A 17,592-nucleotide genomic window follows, 5' to 3' on the forward strand; every position below is an offset into this window, starting at 1 on the left:
TCACCTGAACCAGTCACGTGATTCATTCTGAGAACGAAGCAGTTGCTGCTTCGGACGTCACATGTCTCGTGATTTTTTTCGTCCTGAAACAAGCTTCGAAGCAGTGGTTCTCTGGAGTGGGAAGCCCAGGGTTCGAAGCACGTATCGAAGCTTCAGTTTCACACTCTCATCACTAGCACCGATCAAAACTTTAAGGCACCACAACAGGGGCGGATCTAGAAAAATATTTATGGGGTGGCGAAAGGGGGGCAGGAATTTTTGAGGGGTGGCAACATATGGCAGACGTATATATTCTGAATTATTCAGTTATCCCAGTTTGATGATAAATAGTATGTACACACTGAAAAAGGGCACAGACTCCCATTTACAAACTCATACAAACTTAATCTCATGCAATCAATGTCTTGCATTTGAGGTTTCATGTGAAACAGTTCATATTAGGGATAAGTGACCATATAATGTGATCTCACTTAATAGGAGATAGAAGCATGGTAACACTACTGTAGGTGGGGCATTATCAAAGGAAAGGCATTAAGGTAAGACACAGGTGATGAGTGGCAGATGTGTGAGAGGGAAAGCAAACAGTTTATCCAAAGAAAAACTTACTCATGAAGCTTTATGGACAGAGATGTACTAAGGTGAGCATTAATACACCGTCTCCGTACTGAAATAAATGGGTCATGGCACTCAAATAAGGTACTGGACATATTCTCACGATTTGTCCCTCAGTAGCTTGAACAGATTTATACTATACATACAAAAGAGACATTAAAAAACAACAACAATAAGAACAACACTATAACAGTTGAATGAGGTGATTTTTATGTTGCTCAGCAAAACGCTTCACAAGTTCAGTTAGGCCTAATGCTATTGTGCGTTTTGAGTCAATCCTGAATACAGCCAAACTTGATAGTCTCTTTTCTGTCATATTAGACTGCAAATAAGTCTTTATGAGCCTGAGATGAAAAACTTCGTTCACAGGATGCACTGCTCACAGGTGAAGCAACTGCTATTTTAACCAACCTGAACAACTCAAAAAATATCCTGGTATGGGTCCAAAAACTGAGTGAACTGGTGTCTCTTTAAGTGCTTCAATAAGTTCAACAGCATTAATTTAGTCAACAGTTTTAAACAAGAGCATGTCTGATAAAAATTTAGAGTCACTCAGAACCTTTATGAACAGAACAAGAGATCCAGCAAAATTAAAATAAATCTGAGCCAATATCCCTCTTGCTTCAACAGCTCTTTGTGGATGGTTCTCAGATGCGATCTCTTTAAGCACATGTACTATTGCAGGCAACCTATCCATAATATTGTGACATGCTATGTGCATACAGGCCCAACACGTATCACTTAGCTGTTGGAGTTCCCTTGGTACACCAACAAACATCTCCCGCTGCACTTGCAGCCATTTGTTATGTACATTAGACCTCGATGCTATCCAGGGATGAGATCTGTACCAGTCACTGTGGAAGCTTCTCCTGGCTCCTTCCTGGGGGGTCTTAGGGAAACTCTCTGGCATTGGCTGCACTGGCACCATGCACCTGGACTTGGATATGTCTAGAAGAATGAGACATATGAGGAAAGAATGAGGAAAGATTCACACCGCATTCCATCTAAAATAATTATACCATATAACAACTAGTAAAAACCTAATCAATTTGGAACTATGATTGATTAGTTATAACCATCAGACTGTGTTAACACAAACTGACATTTTAGGCTGGGAGAGTATTTTTTAGGTTCATTTGTTTAATTCTGGAATTTAACCTGAGCAATAAATGTAAAAAACTCTGTCCCACCTCATCACACTTTCACACTTAAAAGTTTCCCCAAATATTCATATTTAAGCAAACATGAATATTCATTTGAAGAAGTCTAAGCAATGTCTCTTAAATACACCTTATAGCAAAATATGAGTTTTTGTCATTTGTTGTTCTTATTAATATGTAACTTAATATACTAAGCAACAACAGAACTAACGTCAGACCTAGCTAACATTAGATGTATAGTTAGATGTATATAGCGAAATAATGCTCTTCAACCTGATTTTTATCATCTCGTAATCAGCATCGCAACTATACTACCACTATGCTTTCATTATAATTTAATTTCTTGATAGACAATCAGTTTTTACCTCTTTCATCCTGTCTCCTTTCCTCCCGACTCCAGCCTCCCTGGCTTCTCGCCACTCAGTTTCCAAACAAGTCAGTCTCTTGCCACTCTGACGCAATCTCGTGCTGCGTTCATTGCAGTAGGACATTGGAGATTCACGCTCGTAAATGTCAAATTGGCCGTAACTTTTAATTTGTTGCTGCTAACTGGGGTGGCAGGTGGGGTGGCAGGGCTTTCTTTTAGGGTGGCATTTGCCACCCTATGCCACCCCGGTAGATCCGCCCCTGCACCACAGCAGTGTAAACGGACTGGTTCTTATTTAGCGCTTTTCTACTCTTACTGAGCACTCAGAGCGCTTATACAACATGTTTGCATTCACCCTTTCATACAAGCACTTCCATCTAAGCTCAGTGCTTTTATTGTCTAACATTCACACACATCCACACTCCAACACTTGTGTCGGAGACCAATTTGGGGTTCAGTATCTTGCAAAGGATACTTTGGCATGCAGCCCAGAGCAGCCAGGAATTGAACCACCAACCTTCCGATTAGTAGATGACCTGCTCTACCGCCTGAGCCACAGTGTGTTAGCAGCGCAGCCACTGATGTCATTATGCACAGTACTGCACAGTTTATGAACAGTGTATCTGTAAAGAGAGAGAGCACTGATTTCTGTTGGCAGGGAAGTGAAAAAGACTTAACCACAAACACTGAAATGAAACTGCAGCAGCTGCAGATCACAGTTACACACAGGCTCTGTGGCTCCGACTGATGTTTGAGGCTTTAGTCTCAATATTTCAAGCACCTGTTAATATAAATATGCATTTAATGTTTTATCATGAAAATGATTATATTCATGTCTTTGATTTTTGTCCATGAATCCGTTTTTAAACTATGCATCAAAATGTGTAGATTTATAGCCCAAGAATGAGTAAGTGAAGTAATTCTGATAAACAGATACGGGCTGATCAGGATGTCTCAGGCTAGGAAACAAAGAACAAACAAAAAAAAGAGTGAAAACAATCTGAGGGAGGAGTCTGGGTTTGGTGGTTGCCAGGGAAACGGTACCTGTCTGACTGCATTGTGCCAAGTGTAGTTTCTTGGAGGGGGGTTATGGTGTGGGGGTGTTTTTCAGGAGTTGGGCTCTGCCCCTTAGTTCCAGTGAAAGGAACTCTTAATGCTTCAGCATACCAAGACATTTGGGACAGTTTGATGCTCCAACTCTGTGGGAACAGTTTGGGGATGGCCCCTTCCTGTTCCAACATGACTGCACACCAGTGCACAAAGCAGCTCCATAAAGACATGGATGAGCCAGTTTGGTGTGGAAGAACTTGACTGGCCTGCACAGAGTCCTGACCTCAGCCTGATAGAACACCTTTGGGATGGATTAGAGCAGAGACTGTGAGCCAGGCCTTCTCTCCAACATCAGTGTCTGACCTCACAAATGTGCTTCTGGAAGAATGGTCAGAAATTCCCATAAACACTCCTAAACCTGTGGAAAGACTTCCCAGAAGAGCTGAAGCTGTTATAGCTGCAGAGGGTGGGCCCACATCATATTAGACCCTCTGGATTAAGAATGGATGTTACTCAGGTTCATGTGTGTGTGTGAAGGCAGATGAGTGAATGGTTTTGGTAATATAGTGTAAACAACTTGTCAACTGTTTCCTGTGTGGATGCACCTTAATATATAAACGCTGCTGGAAAATAGAAATCATGGCATGAGGAGAACTCTACAAACACAGTGAGGCCCATTTTGGACAATGACACGTTTCCTGTAATCTTGCCTCAGTTTTACATAAACTAATCAAGACGTGATTGAAATGCAGTCTTTCAGCTTTACCTCAGGGTGTTTAACAAATGTACTTCATTAACTGTTTAGGAATTACACTTTTATACATGCAGGTGCTCGTCATAAAATTAGGATATCATGAAAAAGTTGGTCTATTTCAGTAATTGAATTCAAAAAGTGAAACTTGTATATGATATTTATTCATTACACACAGACTGATATATTTCAAATATTTCTTTTTATTTTGATGATTATAACTGACAATTAATGAAAACCTCAAATTCAGTATCTCAGAAAATTAGAATATTACTTAAGACCAAAGAAAAAAAGGATTTTTAGAAATGTTGGCCAACTGAAAAGTATGAAGATGAAAAGTATGAACATGAAAAGTATGAAGATGAAAAGTATGAGCATGTACAGCACTCAGTACTTAGTTGGGGCTCCTTTGGCCTGGATTACTCCAACAATGCGGCGTGGCATGGAGTCGATCAGTCTGTGGCACTGCTCAGGTGTTATGAGAGCCCAGGTTGCTCTGATAGTGGCCTTCAGCTCTTCTGAATTGTTGGGTCTGGCGTATCGTATCGTCCCCTTCACAATAGCCCATAGATTTTCTATGGGGTTAAAGGTCAGGCGAGTTTGCTGGCCAATAAAGAACAGGGATACCATGGTCCTTAAAGCAGGTACTGGTAGCTTTGGCACTGTGTGCAGGTGCCAAGTCCTGTTGGAAAATGAAATCTGCATCTCCATAAAGTTGGTCAGCAGCAGGAAGCATGAAGTGCTCTAAAACTTCCTGGTAGATGGCTGCATTGACCTTTGACCTTAGAGAACACAAAGTGGACCTGTTTGCATCTCAGGTGGGAGGGAATAAAATACAGGTGCAGCAGTGAGGAAAGGTACAGTTAAAGTAAAGATAATGTACAAACAGAAATAAGATGAGAGGTTTCATCCATGCTAATGGACATTTCTTACAGCAGCCATTTGTAATGAGATGTAATGGCAGCAGAAACCTTTTTCATTTCTAACAGCAGAGCACACAAAGTCATTAGAGCAGAGGTCAAATCTGAAGTTTCTGTAACTCAGCTAAAAAAAAAGACTCCACTAATAGAAACTTCAGTGTTAACTCCAACATCACAGGCCAGCTGCCGAAGTTTCACACATGCTCAGTTATGGTGGTGGCCTCAAAAACCACGTCAGGTGGAATTACCCACAATCCACTGTGGCCTGAAAGAAACCAAGCCCACACTGTAACCACGGTAAGAGTTCAGGCTGAAACAGGAAGTATGTGAAGACAAACATGTTTATTAAGGTCATTTCCTGCTGATGGGCCGTAATCTGTTGATTCCAAGTTCAGTTACCTGCAGCAGCAACTGCATCCCATCTCATTTGGGCTGAGTGCAGCGATGATGTCAACAGTGTGTCACCATTCAGAGAATCGGCGCCATGTTTGCAGACGGAGGGCGAGGAGGAGGGAGAGTCTAACAAAGCAGCAGATTGACAGTAATGGAAGAAATGTGAAGGAAGCAGCTGATCTAATGTTCTCCAATCAAACACTCTGAGAGGATTATTACTGAGTGTACTGAGCGCTGATGGGCACTCAGCTCATAACTGACAGCACAGAGGAAAACACATTTACTGATTAAAGAACAAAATAAAAGCACAGTGAGTAAATTTAGAGACCTTTTTTATCCACGTGGTTAATTATTTTATTTTCATTGGAACTCACACAGGCTCCACGAATCATGTTTTCCAAATTAGTTTATTTACCACTCTTTGGGCTGAGGAAGAAAATCTAAGTTAAACCGCTGTGTGAAAACATTTTAAAAACCTGCTTCTGGGGGGGCTACAGCGGTGCCAATCAAGATGTGGCCCCCGTGGCCCTGGTTCTTATAGAGAGAGCTGGTCACGCTGTCCTCCTCTCATCATCTCTTCTGCAAATAAAGGGACCAAATCCCCAAAGTCCCAGCAGGGAAGAGTGTGAGCAGGGAGCTCTGTTACAACAAACGGAGGGCCGAAGGTCTCAGAGCCGAGAGGGAACCGAGACTTCCAGAGAAAGCTCTGAGTGGGAGGAGAAGGTTTCCTGGTTCTGGAGACCTGAAGTGCCACATCTGCTGTCTCTCTGACCCCCCCCCCCCCCCCCCCTTCCTGCAGCTATCTCTGGCTCCAGAGCTCATGTTTCTAATCTGTGCTCACTAACCCCCCCAACCTGCTGAGTCTTTACTGTGATGTTGGTTGTTTTTGTTTGTTTTGCCTCTGTTGTCTTATTGTCTCTCTTCACTTTCCCCACAGCTGGTTTTACTGAAGGCTGCTTCCTGTTTTTTTCTCCCCACTGTCACCAAATGCTGCTCACAGGCAGTCACTGGGTTTCCCTCTACAACTGCAGGCTGCAGGTTAAGTAACCTGAGGTGATTTCTGTTCTGATTTGTTGCTGCAAAATAAATAAAGATTTTTAAAATGAATTAAACTCAGTAGTTTCCACGACGAAGGGTTCTGTATTCTCTATGAGACTCTAAAGTCTGGTTTCTACTTAATTTTTTCAAATAATTTTCATCCCTTTGAGTATGTCGTCATTTCTTATTTGGTGTAAATAGACTAAAATAAATAAGAAAAACTGAGCTGACATTGACATCATCCACAGCATAATCACAGATGCCCCAACCCCCTGCCACACACTCTCACATGTACTCAAATTAGCATTAGATCCTCCGTCACGCTCCATTTGATGCATCTCTGTAAGGTCACAGGATGATGCACAGCGGGCGCCACTGCAAACCAAACCTGCTGGTCATGTGACCTCCTTCCTGTCCAGGGGTCTTTAAATTGCCCCTCATCTCTGCAGAGAGAGACAGCGAAGAGTCGCAGCAGCAGGTGAGTCACGTCTCCTTCCGCTTCTCTTCTATTTCACTTTGTGTCGGCCTTTTAAAATGTCTGCATGTTAATGACTTTTATTATCACTGTAAAAACTTTCAATTATGTTTTAGGTATGATTAAAGCTAAAGATTAATGTAAGCTGTGTATTTGTGATCATAACAGGAACATTTTGGTGTAAAGATGATTGAAACCTGGAGTCGTTTCATTTTGATGTTAACTTAAAAATCATGGATACTTATGGTTTAAACTTTGATTTATTAACTTTGTTACAGATGTAAACATCTGAATTTTTATTATTACATTCATTTTATTTTTCAGGTATATTAATAGTTCATTATTTAAATGCCTGAAACGTTGCACACTCTTTACTTCTTGATAGCACATCTTTGCATTGTGTTTAACATCTTTGATCTACAAATACAAAGACTGTGGATGTAAATGAAAAATGTCTCTTTGCTTTATGGATCACAAAGAAAAAAAGAGGATCAAAACGAGTGTAATGGGTTCAGCTGTTACTGCTAGAAAACCTCTGAAATTTCAGCACGTTACCTGCTTTAATTATACCGAAGAATAAAAATCTGATGGTCCAAATGTGAGAATCATTTCCTGTTCCTGAAATAATTTAGTTATTCTTTTGCAGCTCTTTGTTTGGCTTTAGTCCTTTAAAGGAACCAAACACACAAACTTTGAATTCTGTGCTGAAAAATAAAGAAAATTCATAAACAGATTTTTTAAACTGTGTATTTCATGTGAATCCACTTCATAAAACCTCAATAACCTGTGAAATCCACAGATTGTTGGACAGAAAACTTCACATAGCTCTTCCTTTGTCCAAAATAGAGGAGGTTTTTAAATGTACTGACTGCATTAAAGCTTCAGATAAACTGCAGCCTGCTTCTGTTCCCTCCGTTCAGAGGCTCTTGTTGGAGAAGCTGAGGATTGTGGGAGTTTTCTTCTTCTTTTGCCTGACAGCAGCAGGATGTTTGGCTCTGTGCTGCTCTGCTGTTGGTCCTTCAGTCTGCTGCCGCTCACCTCCTCTCTGGTTCACGGAAACTTACAGGTGGATGAAGGTGGCCGCCGCGCTGAAACCTCCTACCTGTCTGAAATCGGTCAGTAACACCTCCCCACTCAGAGAGCTCCGACCACCTCCACCCGTATCCCCAGTCCCCTGACACACCACAGCAGGGCTGGACACCGTGAAACCCTAAATATTTGTTAGAGAAAGTGGAATTTGCCCTCTCAACACGTGTTTCCCCCTGTTTTTAGTCAAATCCAGGTCTCCAACCTTTCAAATTTGAGTGCATTTATTTTAAATTATATTAAATTGATGATAGAATATAGCATCTGTCATAATGCAGGAGATTTAACACAACTGCCATTTACCATTTAGCACATGAAGCGATTGAAGGTCTGTTGTCTGTCCTGTGTGCTGCAGAAAGAAGCCACGCCCCCGACCCTGTGCACGAGCCCGCCCTCCTACCTGTGGACTCTGTGGAAGATCATTTTCTGATGGACACGGGGTCCTACGATGAGGTGCGGGATTTAAATCATCAGTTCGCATTTATCTCCTGACGGTTTTTATATCGACCTGAGTGAATTCATCTGCTTGCTGCTTTCCTGTTTCCTCCATGCTGTGCAGGACACGTCAGCAGCCCTGCAGCTCCAGGGTCGGGCCATGCGTTCCCCTCGTCGCTGCATCCCTCACCAGCAGTCCTGTCTGGGCTACCCGCTTCCCTGTTGTGATCCCTGTGACACCTGCTACTGCCGCTTCTTCAACGCCATCTGCTACTGCCGCCGGGTGGGCCACGCCTGCCCACCCAGACGCACCTGATAATGAGCTGCTGCGATGAGAAGACAGAAACACGCGTGATCTTTTTGTTACGTGTTGGATTAAATGTGCTTTGTGTAATAAATAACTGATGAGGAAAGAGGCTGTAATGATGGCATTTTAACCTGAAATTGTGTTCACATGTGAGTCAATGACAAAGAAATCTATGCGGAGATTTAATCCTGTGAAGTCTGAGTCATCATGAGAGAACCCCAACCGTAACCCTCTGCTGTCAGAAGGACTCGGACCTCCAGCCTTTAATCATGTCGGCAGGTGTCATTATAACAGAGCCAGGCTGCTTGTTATTCACTGATTTCTGTATAGCGAGGCTAACTCATCCTCATTCAGGTCCTGCTGCACGTCAGGCTGAAACTCTGCACACAAAACTCTCCTCGAGTTCTCCGCACTTCATTCTCCGAATGCTCCATGTCTTAAAATGAATTTCCACAGAAGAGTTTACATGTTGGGCAGTCAGTGCATTTGTTAATACTGCAGTATTTAATATCTGTGATGTCTTTTATGGTCACATAATAAATTGGTGAAACTGCATATTGAGGAGAAAAAGACACAGACAGGTGTGTGTGTGTGTGTGTTAAAGACATGAGCAGGTCTGTTTCTGTGTTTTATTGAGATTGAGGTCGATGCTGAAGCGTCTCCTGTGCAGCCGCTTCTCAGTTGGCAGCAATTATCTGGTCCATCCAGGCGCGCAGCTTGGTGACGCGGGCGAACACAGTGGGCGTGGAGGTGGAGCAGAATGCGTCGGCCCAGGACGTAACACCGACCAGAGTCCAGACTCCAGAGTTCTGGCAGACCAGAGGACCACCAGAGTCCCCCTGAAAAATAAAACATGAATAAATAAGAGCGTATAAACAGCTCAGGATCAGCATTTCTTTACGTGATGGAGGTCCCGCCACCTTGCAGGCGGAGACTCCAGAGGCTCCAGCGCAGATCATCGCGTCAGTGATCTTGCTGCTCCAGTAATTACGGCACTCATCGTTGGTCAGCAGGGGCAGGGCGACCTGCTGTAGACGGCGGGGCGGGTACCAACCTGAAACACACAAATACATCCCATCATTGCACGTGTTAAAGCGCCACTCGGTGGGCTCATCACCGTCCAAACACATCTGTATGTGGATGTTTTTGATAAATCATTTACTTTTGATCACAATCTCTTTATGCTGTGAAAGGTTCAGAGGTCACCCACAGGGTTTCTCCTGTGAGATAAGACAGATTCATGGAGTTATTTGGTTTCTGTTTTATTTATTGGCTCCACCAAAGCACAGTTAATTAGAGTTAGACTATTATTAATGAGTTTATTATGTATTAAGAAGCCATGACAAAGAACAACAAGTGTTCAGGTCTTAGAACTGATCTTTGTATTTAAACTTACATCAACTAACGAAGAACCTGGCTGAAAAAAATGGCTGAGCTCTCACCATAGTGGGTCAGACCCCAGCCAGTAGTCACACACTTCAGGCCTCCGGGGTAGCTGTCTGTGGTCTCGGCCACGCACACGGGGGAAACATGAGTGCCCAGCTGGGCAGGAGTGGCCAGCTTGACGAGCGAGATATCATTGTTGATGGTGAACTCATCGTAGTTCGGGTGCTTGAACACCTGTTAGGAAGTGACAGGGTAATGGGCTCGACACACGGGGAACGACAAACGACAGCGACGAATGGGCCGCATCGCCACTGGGGTGCAGTCCTCAGGGGCCGATGAAGTTGGATTTTTTTTTCTTTGCATTTTTTTTTTTCTAAGAGACCGGCCCACAATTTAGAGGGGCGGCCCATTGGCCCATCTTCAATACAGACAGTTGACAGAACCAATCAGGATATAGGATGAAAGCGCGGTGTCCTGTAAGTCCCGTTAGCAGTGTTGCCAAGTCCGCTTATTATAAGCGACTTTGGGCTTGTTTTTTTCTAAAGTCGCTTGCAAATCTCGTGAGTCGCGGGTTGCGGTTTTTTGGGCTTGTTTTTGAACGTGGAGTTGCTTATTCGGGCCTGACTTTCTTTCCGAGTGAAACTCCTTGAATATCTCTCGGCGCCCTATAATAAAGTAAAAGACAGTGGTAGGTAGTTTGTCCCTTCCAGGCCCCCGTTTCCCGTTTATCGCTCCTGCCCAAGTTGACCGGGCGCGCACCCAAACGAACATAACAGCCCAGAGTGAGGAGGCAGCGCAAGAATGAGCTCCAGTAAGTGGGGAAAATATAGAAAACAATATAATAAAGAGTGGGAGAAAGAGAGCGCACTTACAGAATGGATCCGAGCTCAGATGGGAGACAGTGGCGCTAAAAGTGGGTGTGCACTATATGCAGTGCATAGGGGCGCCGCACAGGAGGGCTGCGCCAAAACGAGGCGACGAAATTATTTCTTTAGTCGCATGTTCTGTATTTAACAGCTGTGCATGTGATATGATCAGTAACAGAGGAACGGCGCTGATTAGGCACCCCTGTGCTCCTTCACCTCCCCTCCTCCTGTCCCCCCCCCCCCCCCCCCAAAAAAAAAAATTGTGTCCGCATACACCTCTGAAAGTAGCTGCGGTCCTAATGGGAGACGTACCAAATGCAATCCCCAGATTTTGCAAGTGTGAAATATGTGCTCACCATGCTGATACAGAGAAGCACACACACAAAAAGACTGTGCACCCTTCTCTTCTATGAGGCTAAGAACCATGGGTTTGACTGCTCCAAAACACAATGAGACAAAACGACGTGAGCTATACTACTATAGAGCTATACTGTTCAAAAGCGGCCTCAGGTTTACACAATGTTGTGGGTTGCCAGTTGGGCTTCTTTTGGGCTTGTTTTTATAGAGCTGGTTGCTTGTTTCTGTCGCGAGATCTGGCAACACTGCCCGCTAGTAGTTTCAGTGTTGAGCGCCTGTGTTAAAGGAGAGGGAACATGGAGAAACCGAAGCGGTTAAAATGTTACAAAATGTGCAAAGACCACAGACATGTTCGCTGCTGTAGCCTCCACGTCCTCTGTAACAGCAATGCTCCAGCAACAGCAGCTGTAGGCAGAGCGGGCCAGAGGCATGGGCGACATATGCCATTGACCACCAGGGGGCCCCCAAGCTCATCCACATTTGTCATGAAATTTTTTTGGTTTGTTTTAATTTTTTACAAATGCCAATTTCCTAAAAGAAAGAAGAGACTATTCTAACTGCCCAGATTTGTACACTTGTAACAACACTAATTTAATGTGCAGGCTACGCTCTAATATTTCTGTGTCAGAGTGATGCTGAAAAGCTAATTCATGCATTTATTACTTCTAGGCTGGACTATTGTAATTCATTATTATCAGGCTGTCCTAAAAGCTCCCTGAAAAGCCTTCAGCTGATCCAAAATGCTGCAGCTAGAGTACTGACAGGGACTAGAAAGAGAGAGCAGATTTCTACTGGCTTCTCTTCATTGGCTCATAGTACCATATCACCCCAACAGAGCACTTCTCTCTCAGACTGCTGGCTTACTTGTGGTTCCTCGGATACTTAAGAGTAGAATGGGAGGCAGAGCCTTCAGCTTTCAGGCCCCTCTTCTGTGGAACCAGCTCCCAGCTTGGATTCAGGAGACAGACACCCTCTCTATTTTTAAGATTAGGATGACTGTTGGGTTTTCTCTGTAATTATTGTAGGGTCTTTACATTACAGTACAAAGTGCCTTGATGTGACTGTTTGTTGTGAGCTGGTGCTGTATAAATAAAATTGAATTGAAAAGGCTGAAACAGTAATGCATCCTAAAAAAATTAATAATCCACTTTAACCCTCCAGCATTAATAACGGTTACGTTCAGGGGACAATGAAGTGGTATGAAGGGGCCCCAAATCAAATCTTGCTTAGGGCCCCTTCAAGGCTTGGGCCCCTCTGCTGTAGGTGAAGACAGCAGCAGCAGGGAGAGGAGCAGCCAGAGATGCAGGCTTTGGAAACCGAGGGACAGAGTGAGCAGGAAAGTGTAGTACATACGAAGGTAGTAACAGTAGGATAATACAGGGACTTTGAGGTGATGGAGGTAACATTAGCTCTGTTACATGAGAATGATGAGCAATGGCATTGATTAGTATCAATATTTATTGGTATTTGCATACTTCCTAACATCTGGCAGCCGTGGCACCTTAATCTGATAAAATAGCAAATGGTCAAGGCCGAGAAGTGTTGGATCAGCAGCAAGTGTCCATTTTAGGCTACACCATAGCATTTTAGATAATTAGGTTAAAGGTGTGTTAAAGGCTGCACAGTAGTTTGAATTTGTAGCCTCTATGCTGCTTAAACATGTTTTAAAAAGCACTAAAATCAAAATAACAGATTTAAAAAAAAAAGCTAAATAAGTAGAAGCTTTGCAATTTAAGCATTACTAAACAAAGTGTTAAAAAAAGTATAAAAGTATTATTAGCAAAAGTGCCCACATTGAATAAGAGAAAGACAGTGTGAAATGCTTCTAAGACATAGTTGTGGGCCGGTCTAAGCCAAAAATGCCAGGGCTGATTTTTTGCCCCAGTCCAGCCCTGCTGGGGTGAAACCGAACACACGGGACGCGACAGCGACGGCAGCTTTGCGAATCGCGCTCTCACGTCACTCGTCTCCAAGAAATATGATTGGTTATGAAACTGGAAGGATTTAGACATTCTCAAAGCAGTCCGTGTCAGACACGGCAATAAAGATGAGGAGTCAGAAGATTTTACTGGAACTGACAGAAATCTTGCTGTTAAGTCTCCTCTACAAAAGAAAAAGACAACCTCGGCTTCATCCTATATTAGCACAGTCCTCTATCCCTCTGTTTATTAGTCTTGCGCCAACACATTGCCATACGGCTGCCTTTTATGTGTAAATCCATAATCACTGCTTTCCTTCGTGCTGAGAGTGGTTGCAGACTGCAATGTGTAGCATACACTCCGCTCATTGGTCAGTCAATGAAATCCTCGCTGATTGGTTTAGTGCCACACGACAGCGACAAAGTAGAACATTTTTCAACTTTGTTGTGTCGCGTCGCCTGGTCGCGTGTGCACGTCTACGTGTACGAGCTCGACATTTCACATGCACGAATGTCGCTTAGCTGGAGGAGGGTAAACGATTGTCGCCTCATCGCACAGGCTCCATAGGAAATGAATGGAGAGCGAGCGACGTCGCTCCCCGTGTGTCGAGCCCCTTATGATCGGAAACTCGAACATGTGGCGATGTGACCGAAAACCTGACAGAGTATTTCTCTCACCTGGCTGATGTTCAGGGTCTGAATGTTCTCAGCGTTGGAGTAATGTTTATGTTCTCCGAGGACTGCACGTTCTGTGTTCTTGCTTAGAGAAGAAGAGAACGATATGACGTGTTTGTTTATTTGTGAAGGAAGAAACCTGAAACACTTTAATAAAAAAAAAAATTAAGACATTTAATATATTAAAGAATCAGAAGATATAACAAATCCACATGTAGGACTCAGAGTTCAAGAAGACACAGGGCTGTGTGTGCTCCGTCTCCCTCCCCTCCGAACCCGTGTTCCTCTCTAACCATAACATTTTTATACTATCTACATATAAACAGTCTGTATGCTGCAGGTTGGCCTTCGTCATTGGTCTGTCCGGTGCTGGTTCTCAGATTTTCTTCCATCAGTGATAAAGCCTTGTACAAAAAGCACATCTTCTCCCCTGATGTTTCAATTAATCTATACAGAGCAATTTTATCCAGATTAATAACAGAACATGGTGATGCTTTAATTGTAAGTACTGTGGCCGAACCTTCAAGGATAAGATAATCTGGGACTGGGAAGTTAGTCTGGCACTTTCTAATGTCTAATATATTTATTCATTTATTAGATTGTCTGTAGTTTGCTTCAGCCACTGTTAATTAATTTCCTGGAGTTTACTTTTAAACATTTGTCATTTTATTCTTTGGGTAAAAAATAAAACCCCAACAAGAAGCAAGTGAACATTTCTGCCATCACCATATTACCTGAAAGATCTACAAAGATCCCTGTAAAGCTGGACTCTCTTCATCAGACATGAAATTATATATTAATTAGTTTTTTTCAAACCTGGCTCAAAGTGCAGCAGATTCCTCACAGCCTCACATCATCAGATACTTTCAGCATAATTCTGTCATTTTAAAACCAGAGCTATGACGTTATAACTTGATGATAGAGGACAGTGTAGAATCCCAGGTGTGTCATTTTAAATCTCCTCCACAGCACTTACGACACATCACAGTGAGCAGCCGTCACCACCCAGTACTCATTGATGAGAGAACCGCCACAGAAGTGCCAGCCGGTGTAGTCCTGCCACAGCAGAAACAGCAAGAGTCAGACACTTTCCACCGGACCGTGAGTGCGCGGCTGTGAAGGTGTGTTTACCTGCAAGGACACCTGCCAGGGCCAGGAGTGAGGCACCGCCTCCTCACCGTTCACAATCCGAGCATAGCCCGTGATGACAGGAGGGATGGCGGGCACGCCGCACCCTGGTGACATCAGAAGATCAGAAATCAGAAAAACTTTAGTGTCCATTGCAAAGCAGTGGAAATTTATCTTAAACGTGGCTCTCAGCATATATACAATAAACGACATAAAACACACCATATACGTCACGCAGCAAGATCAGAACATTGTTAAAAGTTGTGCTTACTTTGAATTATTAATAATGTTGACAGCAGTTGAAATAAATGATTTCCTAACGATATTAGTCCTGGCTGCAGGGACCCTGTGGTAACGACCTGATGGAAGAAGTTGCAAAGAGCTGTGCAGTGGGTGTGAAGAGTCATGTATGATAGTATCGTCTTTGCATCTTACTGCTTGAATGTGAAGATCTGACAATGATGGTTGTGTGATGCCAGTTATTTTATTTCCCTGTTTGGTGACCCGTGACAGCTTTGATTTATTCTTAGCAGAGAGAAAGGTGTACCAAGATGTGATGTTATAGGTGAGAACTGACTCGATACGTGTCTTATAAGCAATTGTTAAAATATTTTTGCTTACATTGAAACTCCTGAGTTTTCTCAACAAAAAAAAAGGCGCTGCTGTGCCTTTTTGTAGACATTATCAGTGCATAGAAAAGGACAGTGTTCTGTCTATCTCAAGTCCCAGATACCTAAATACATCTACCTGCTCCACCAACTGCCCTTTAACCTCCAGTGGGTGAAGTAATGCTGAGACCGCATCATCAGGTGTCCCTCTCCTACAGCAGCACAGCCCCATTGTTCTTGAAAGGAGATCTCATCAATAAGAGTGACAAGTGTGTCCACCTGTTGATGATATGCTGCCAAGCTGCTAGAATCAGTCACATGAGCCACCAAAGCCATATCATCTGCATATTTGAGAAGTGTCATATTATCCATGCTACATGTTATATTGTTTGTGTATACAGAAACGAAAATGGGAGATAAAACACAGTCCTGTGGAACCCCTGTGTTTACAACAGTGTTAGTGGATTTGTTACCATTAACTGTTACATGTTGTGACCTGTCCTGTAAAAACCCTCTGATCCATTTAATCAATGTATAACTGATTGGTAGTTCATCAGAAGATCAGAATGACATCATCAAAAACAAAAATAAAACTGCTGTGTGGAAGTTAATCTGAAGAGCTGCTTCTGGTTTTACAGCATCATGTGTAATAAACACCGTGCTGCTCCCTCAGCTGATCCAGAGTCACTTTCTGCACAGTTTTATTTGTATTTCAGTTCCTGTGTAATTACATCGATATAACTGTTTGTTTCCCCATTCCTGAAGATTGTTTGTTACCAGCTTTTAGTTTTTCTCTCCTCTTATGTAATTCTTAATTTAAGTTAATAAATGAATCATTCAAATGTAAAAAAGAGGAACAAAATTTAGTGCTGAGAATGAAGACAGCTGCCAGCGTGCTTCACCCAGTGAGCCGTAATCTCACCGTAGGCGGCGCCAATGAAGGCGAGGCAGGAGAGGATCCACAGGAAGGCCATGGCTCGATCAGGTCGGGCCGCCTCACAGAGGAGCTTTTATACAGCAGGGGAGTGATGTGATTGGGTGGTGGTCACAGGTATAAATTTGGTTTAGCGTGGGGATGCATGACTGTTACACATGCACCTGATTCAGTGCTCAGGAGTCCAGAAAGAAGTCACATTAATGCTCAGATCATTTATTTCAGTAAAAATGCATCAGAGGAAAAACCACTGAAGATGTTCCCTCAGTGAAGAACACATCAAAGTACAGCAGGAGGCTGAAGCAGAGCTCTTTGAACTCTTTTGTGTCAAACTGCAACAAATCATTATTTTCGATAAACGATCTGTTAATTACTTTGTCACCGATCGATTGATTATTTTGTTAAAGACACCAAACTCGCTGCCTGTTTTATGCAGACATCAGTCCATGTTTCCTTTGGAAAATCTGCCTCTGAAATGAGTAAATACATTTATGAAAATGTGCAACAATAAAACAAGTGAAGATTATTATTGTGAAACTCATCAGTGTCTTTAGTTATGATGAGAGCAAAGAGCCCAAACCAGAAACGTGCCACACAGATTATCAAAATAAAACCAAAACATATTTGTTGGTTCACAAATCATTTTCTAAATGTTATTTTCTGAATCATTCAGCAGACACCACCTCCTTATTTTTATTGAGCTTCTTTGTGAACAAAATACAAAGTACATTTTTTTCATGGAAGTTGTGCCACTCAAACAGAACATGTAGATGTTAATGATTATTATTAAATGCAGTGATATTAAATTTCACATCCTTTTCAGTCCCAGTCTCAGTGGGATTGAACCATAACTCGTGTTTTGTTGTATTAACATTAAAAACATATTGAAGAGACTCTAAATTCAGTTTATTGTTTCCTGCCCTTCTTATTTAGTCCGTGTGTCCGTACAGTACGTGCTGGGATCAGGATACTGAAGGTCATTTAGGCTGAAACATGTGTGAGTTTCCCAGCAGCTGAGTGTTTACCTGACATCAACCTGCAGGAAGGAACGCATACGTGTACATGTGTGTGCCACTGACAGGAAACGGCATGTGGAATAAACACAATGTTGCTGTGTTGTGTTGTG

The 17,592-nt window shown here is 42.8% G+C and overlaps 2 protein-coding genes across 2 annotated transcripts; one reads left to right on the forward strand and one right to left on the reverse strand.

Moving 5' to 3' along the window:
• Positions 1–7,736: 7,736 nt before the first annotated feature.
• agrp (agouti related neuropeptide) lies at positions 7,737–9,002 on the forward strand. Its single transcript, XM_030726299.1, has 3 exons — positions 7,737–7,881; positions 8,208–8,305; positions 8,412–9,002. The coding sequence occupies exons 1-3, from the start codon at positions 7,752–7,754 to the stop codon at positions 8,601–8,603; spliced, it is 420 nt and encodes a 139-aa protein (XP_030582159.1). The 5' UTR covers positions 7,737–7,751; the 3' UTR covers positions 8,604–9,002.
• A 207-nt stretch (positions 9,003–9,209) lies between these two features.
• Positions 9,210–16,506, reverse strand: LOC115778183 (chymotrypsinogen 2-like). The gene is made up of 7 exons (XM_030726241.1): positions 16,455–16,506; positions 14,928–15,031; positions 14,776–14,852; positions 13,800–13,881; positions 10,037–10,214; positions 9,515–9,648; positions 9,210–9,433 (listed from the first exon to the last, which is right to left on the reverse strand). The coding sequence occupies exons 1-7, from the start codon at positions 16,504–16,506 to the stop codon at positions 9,272–9,274; spliced, it is 789 nt and encodes a 262-aa protein (XP_030582101.1). The 3' UTR covers positions 9,210–9,271.
• Positions 16,507–17,592: the final 1,086 nt, after the last annotated feature.

Source organism: Archocentrus centrarchus, chromosome 3, assembly GCF_007364275.1.
Source record: "Archocentrus centrarchus isolate MPI-CPG fArcCen1 chromosome 3, fArcCen1, whole genome shotgun sequence".
Lineage (NCBI taxonomy): Eukaryota > Metazoa > Chordata > Actinopteri > Cichliformes > Cichlidae > Archocentrus > Archocentrus centrarchus.

Bases quoted from the DNA above. Each gene is read 5' to 3' on its own strand.
- agrp (XM_030726299.1), top strand. From the start codon at position 7,752: ATGTTTGGCTCTGTGCTGCTCTGCTGTTGGTCCTTCAGTCTGCTGCCG. The intron at 7,882-8,207 runs GTCAGTAACACC...TGTGTGCTGCAG, and splicing joins CTCCTACCTGTCTGAAATCG to AAAGAAGCCACGCCCCCGAC. The intron at 8,306-8,411 runs GTGCGGGATTTA...CATGCTGTGCAG, and splicing joins ACACGGGGTCCTACGATGAG to GACACGTCAGCAGCCCTGCA.
- LOC115778183 (XM_030726241.1), bottom strand. From the start codon at position 16,506: ATGGCCTTCCTGTGGATCCTCTCCTGCCTCGCCTTCATTGGCGCCGCC. The intron at 14,853-14,927 runs GTAAACACACCT...CTGCTGTGGCAG, and splicing joins CCTGGCAGGTGTCCTTGCAG to GACTACACCGGCTGGCACTT. The intron at 9,649-10,036 runs GTGAGAGCTCAG...TGTGTGTTTCAG, and splicing joins CTGGGGTCTGACCCACTATG to GTTGGTACCCGCCCCGCCGT.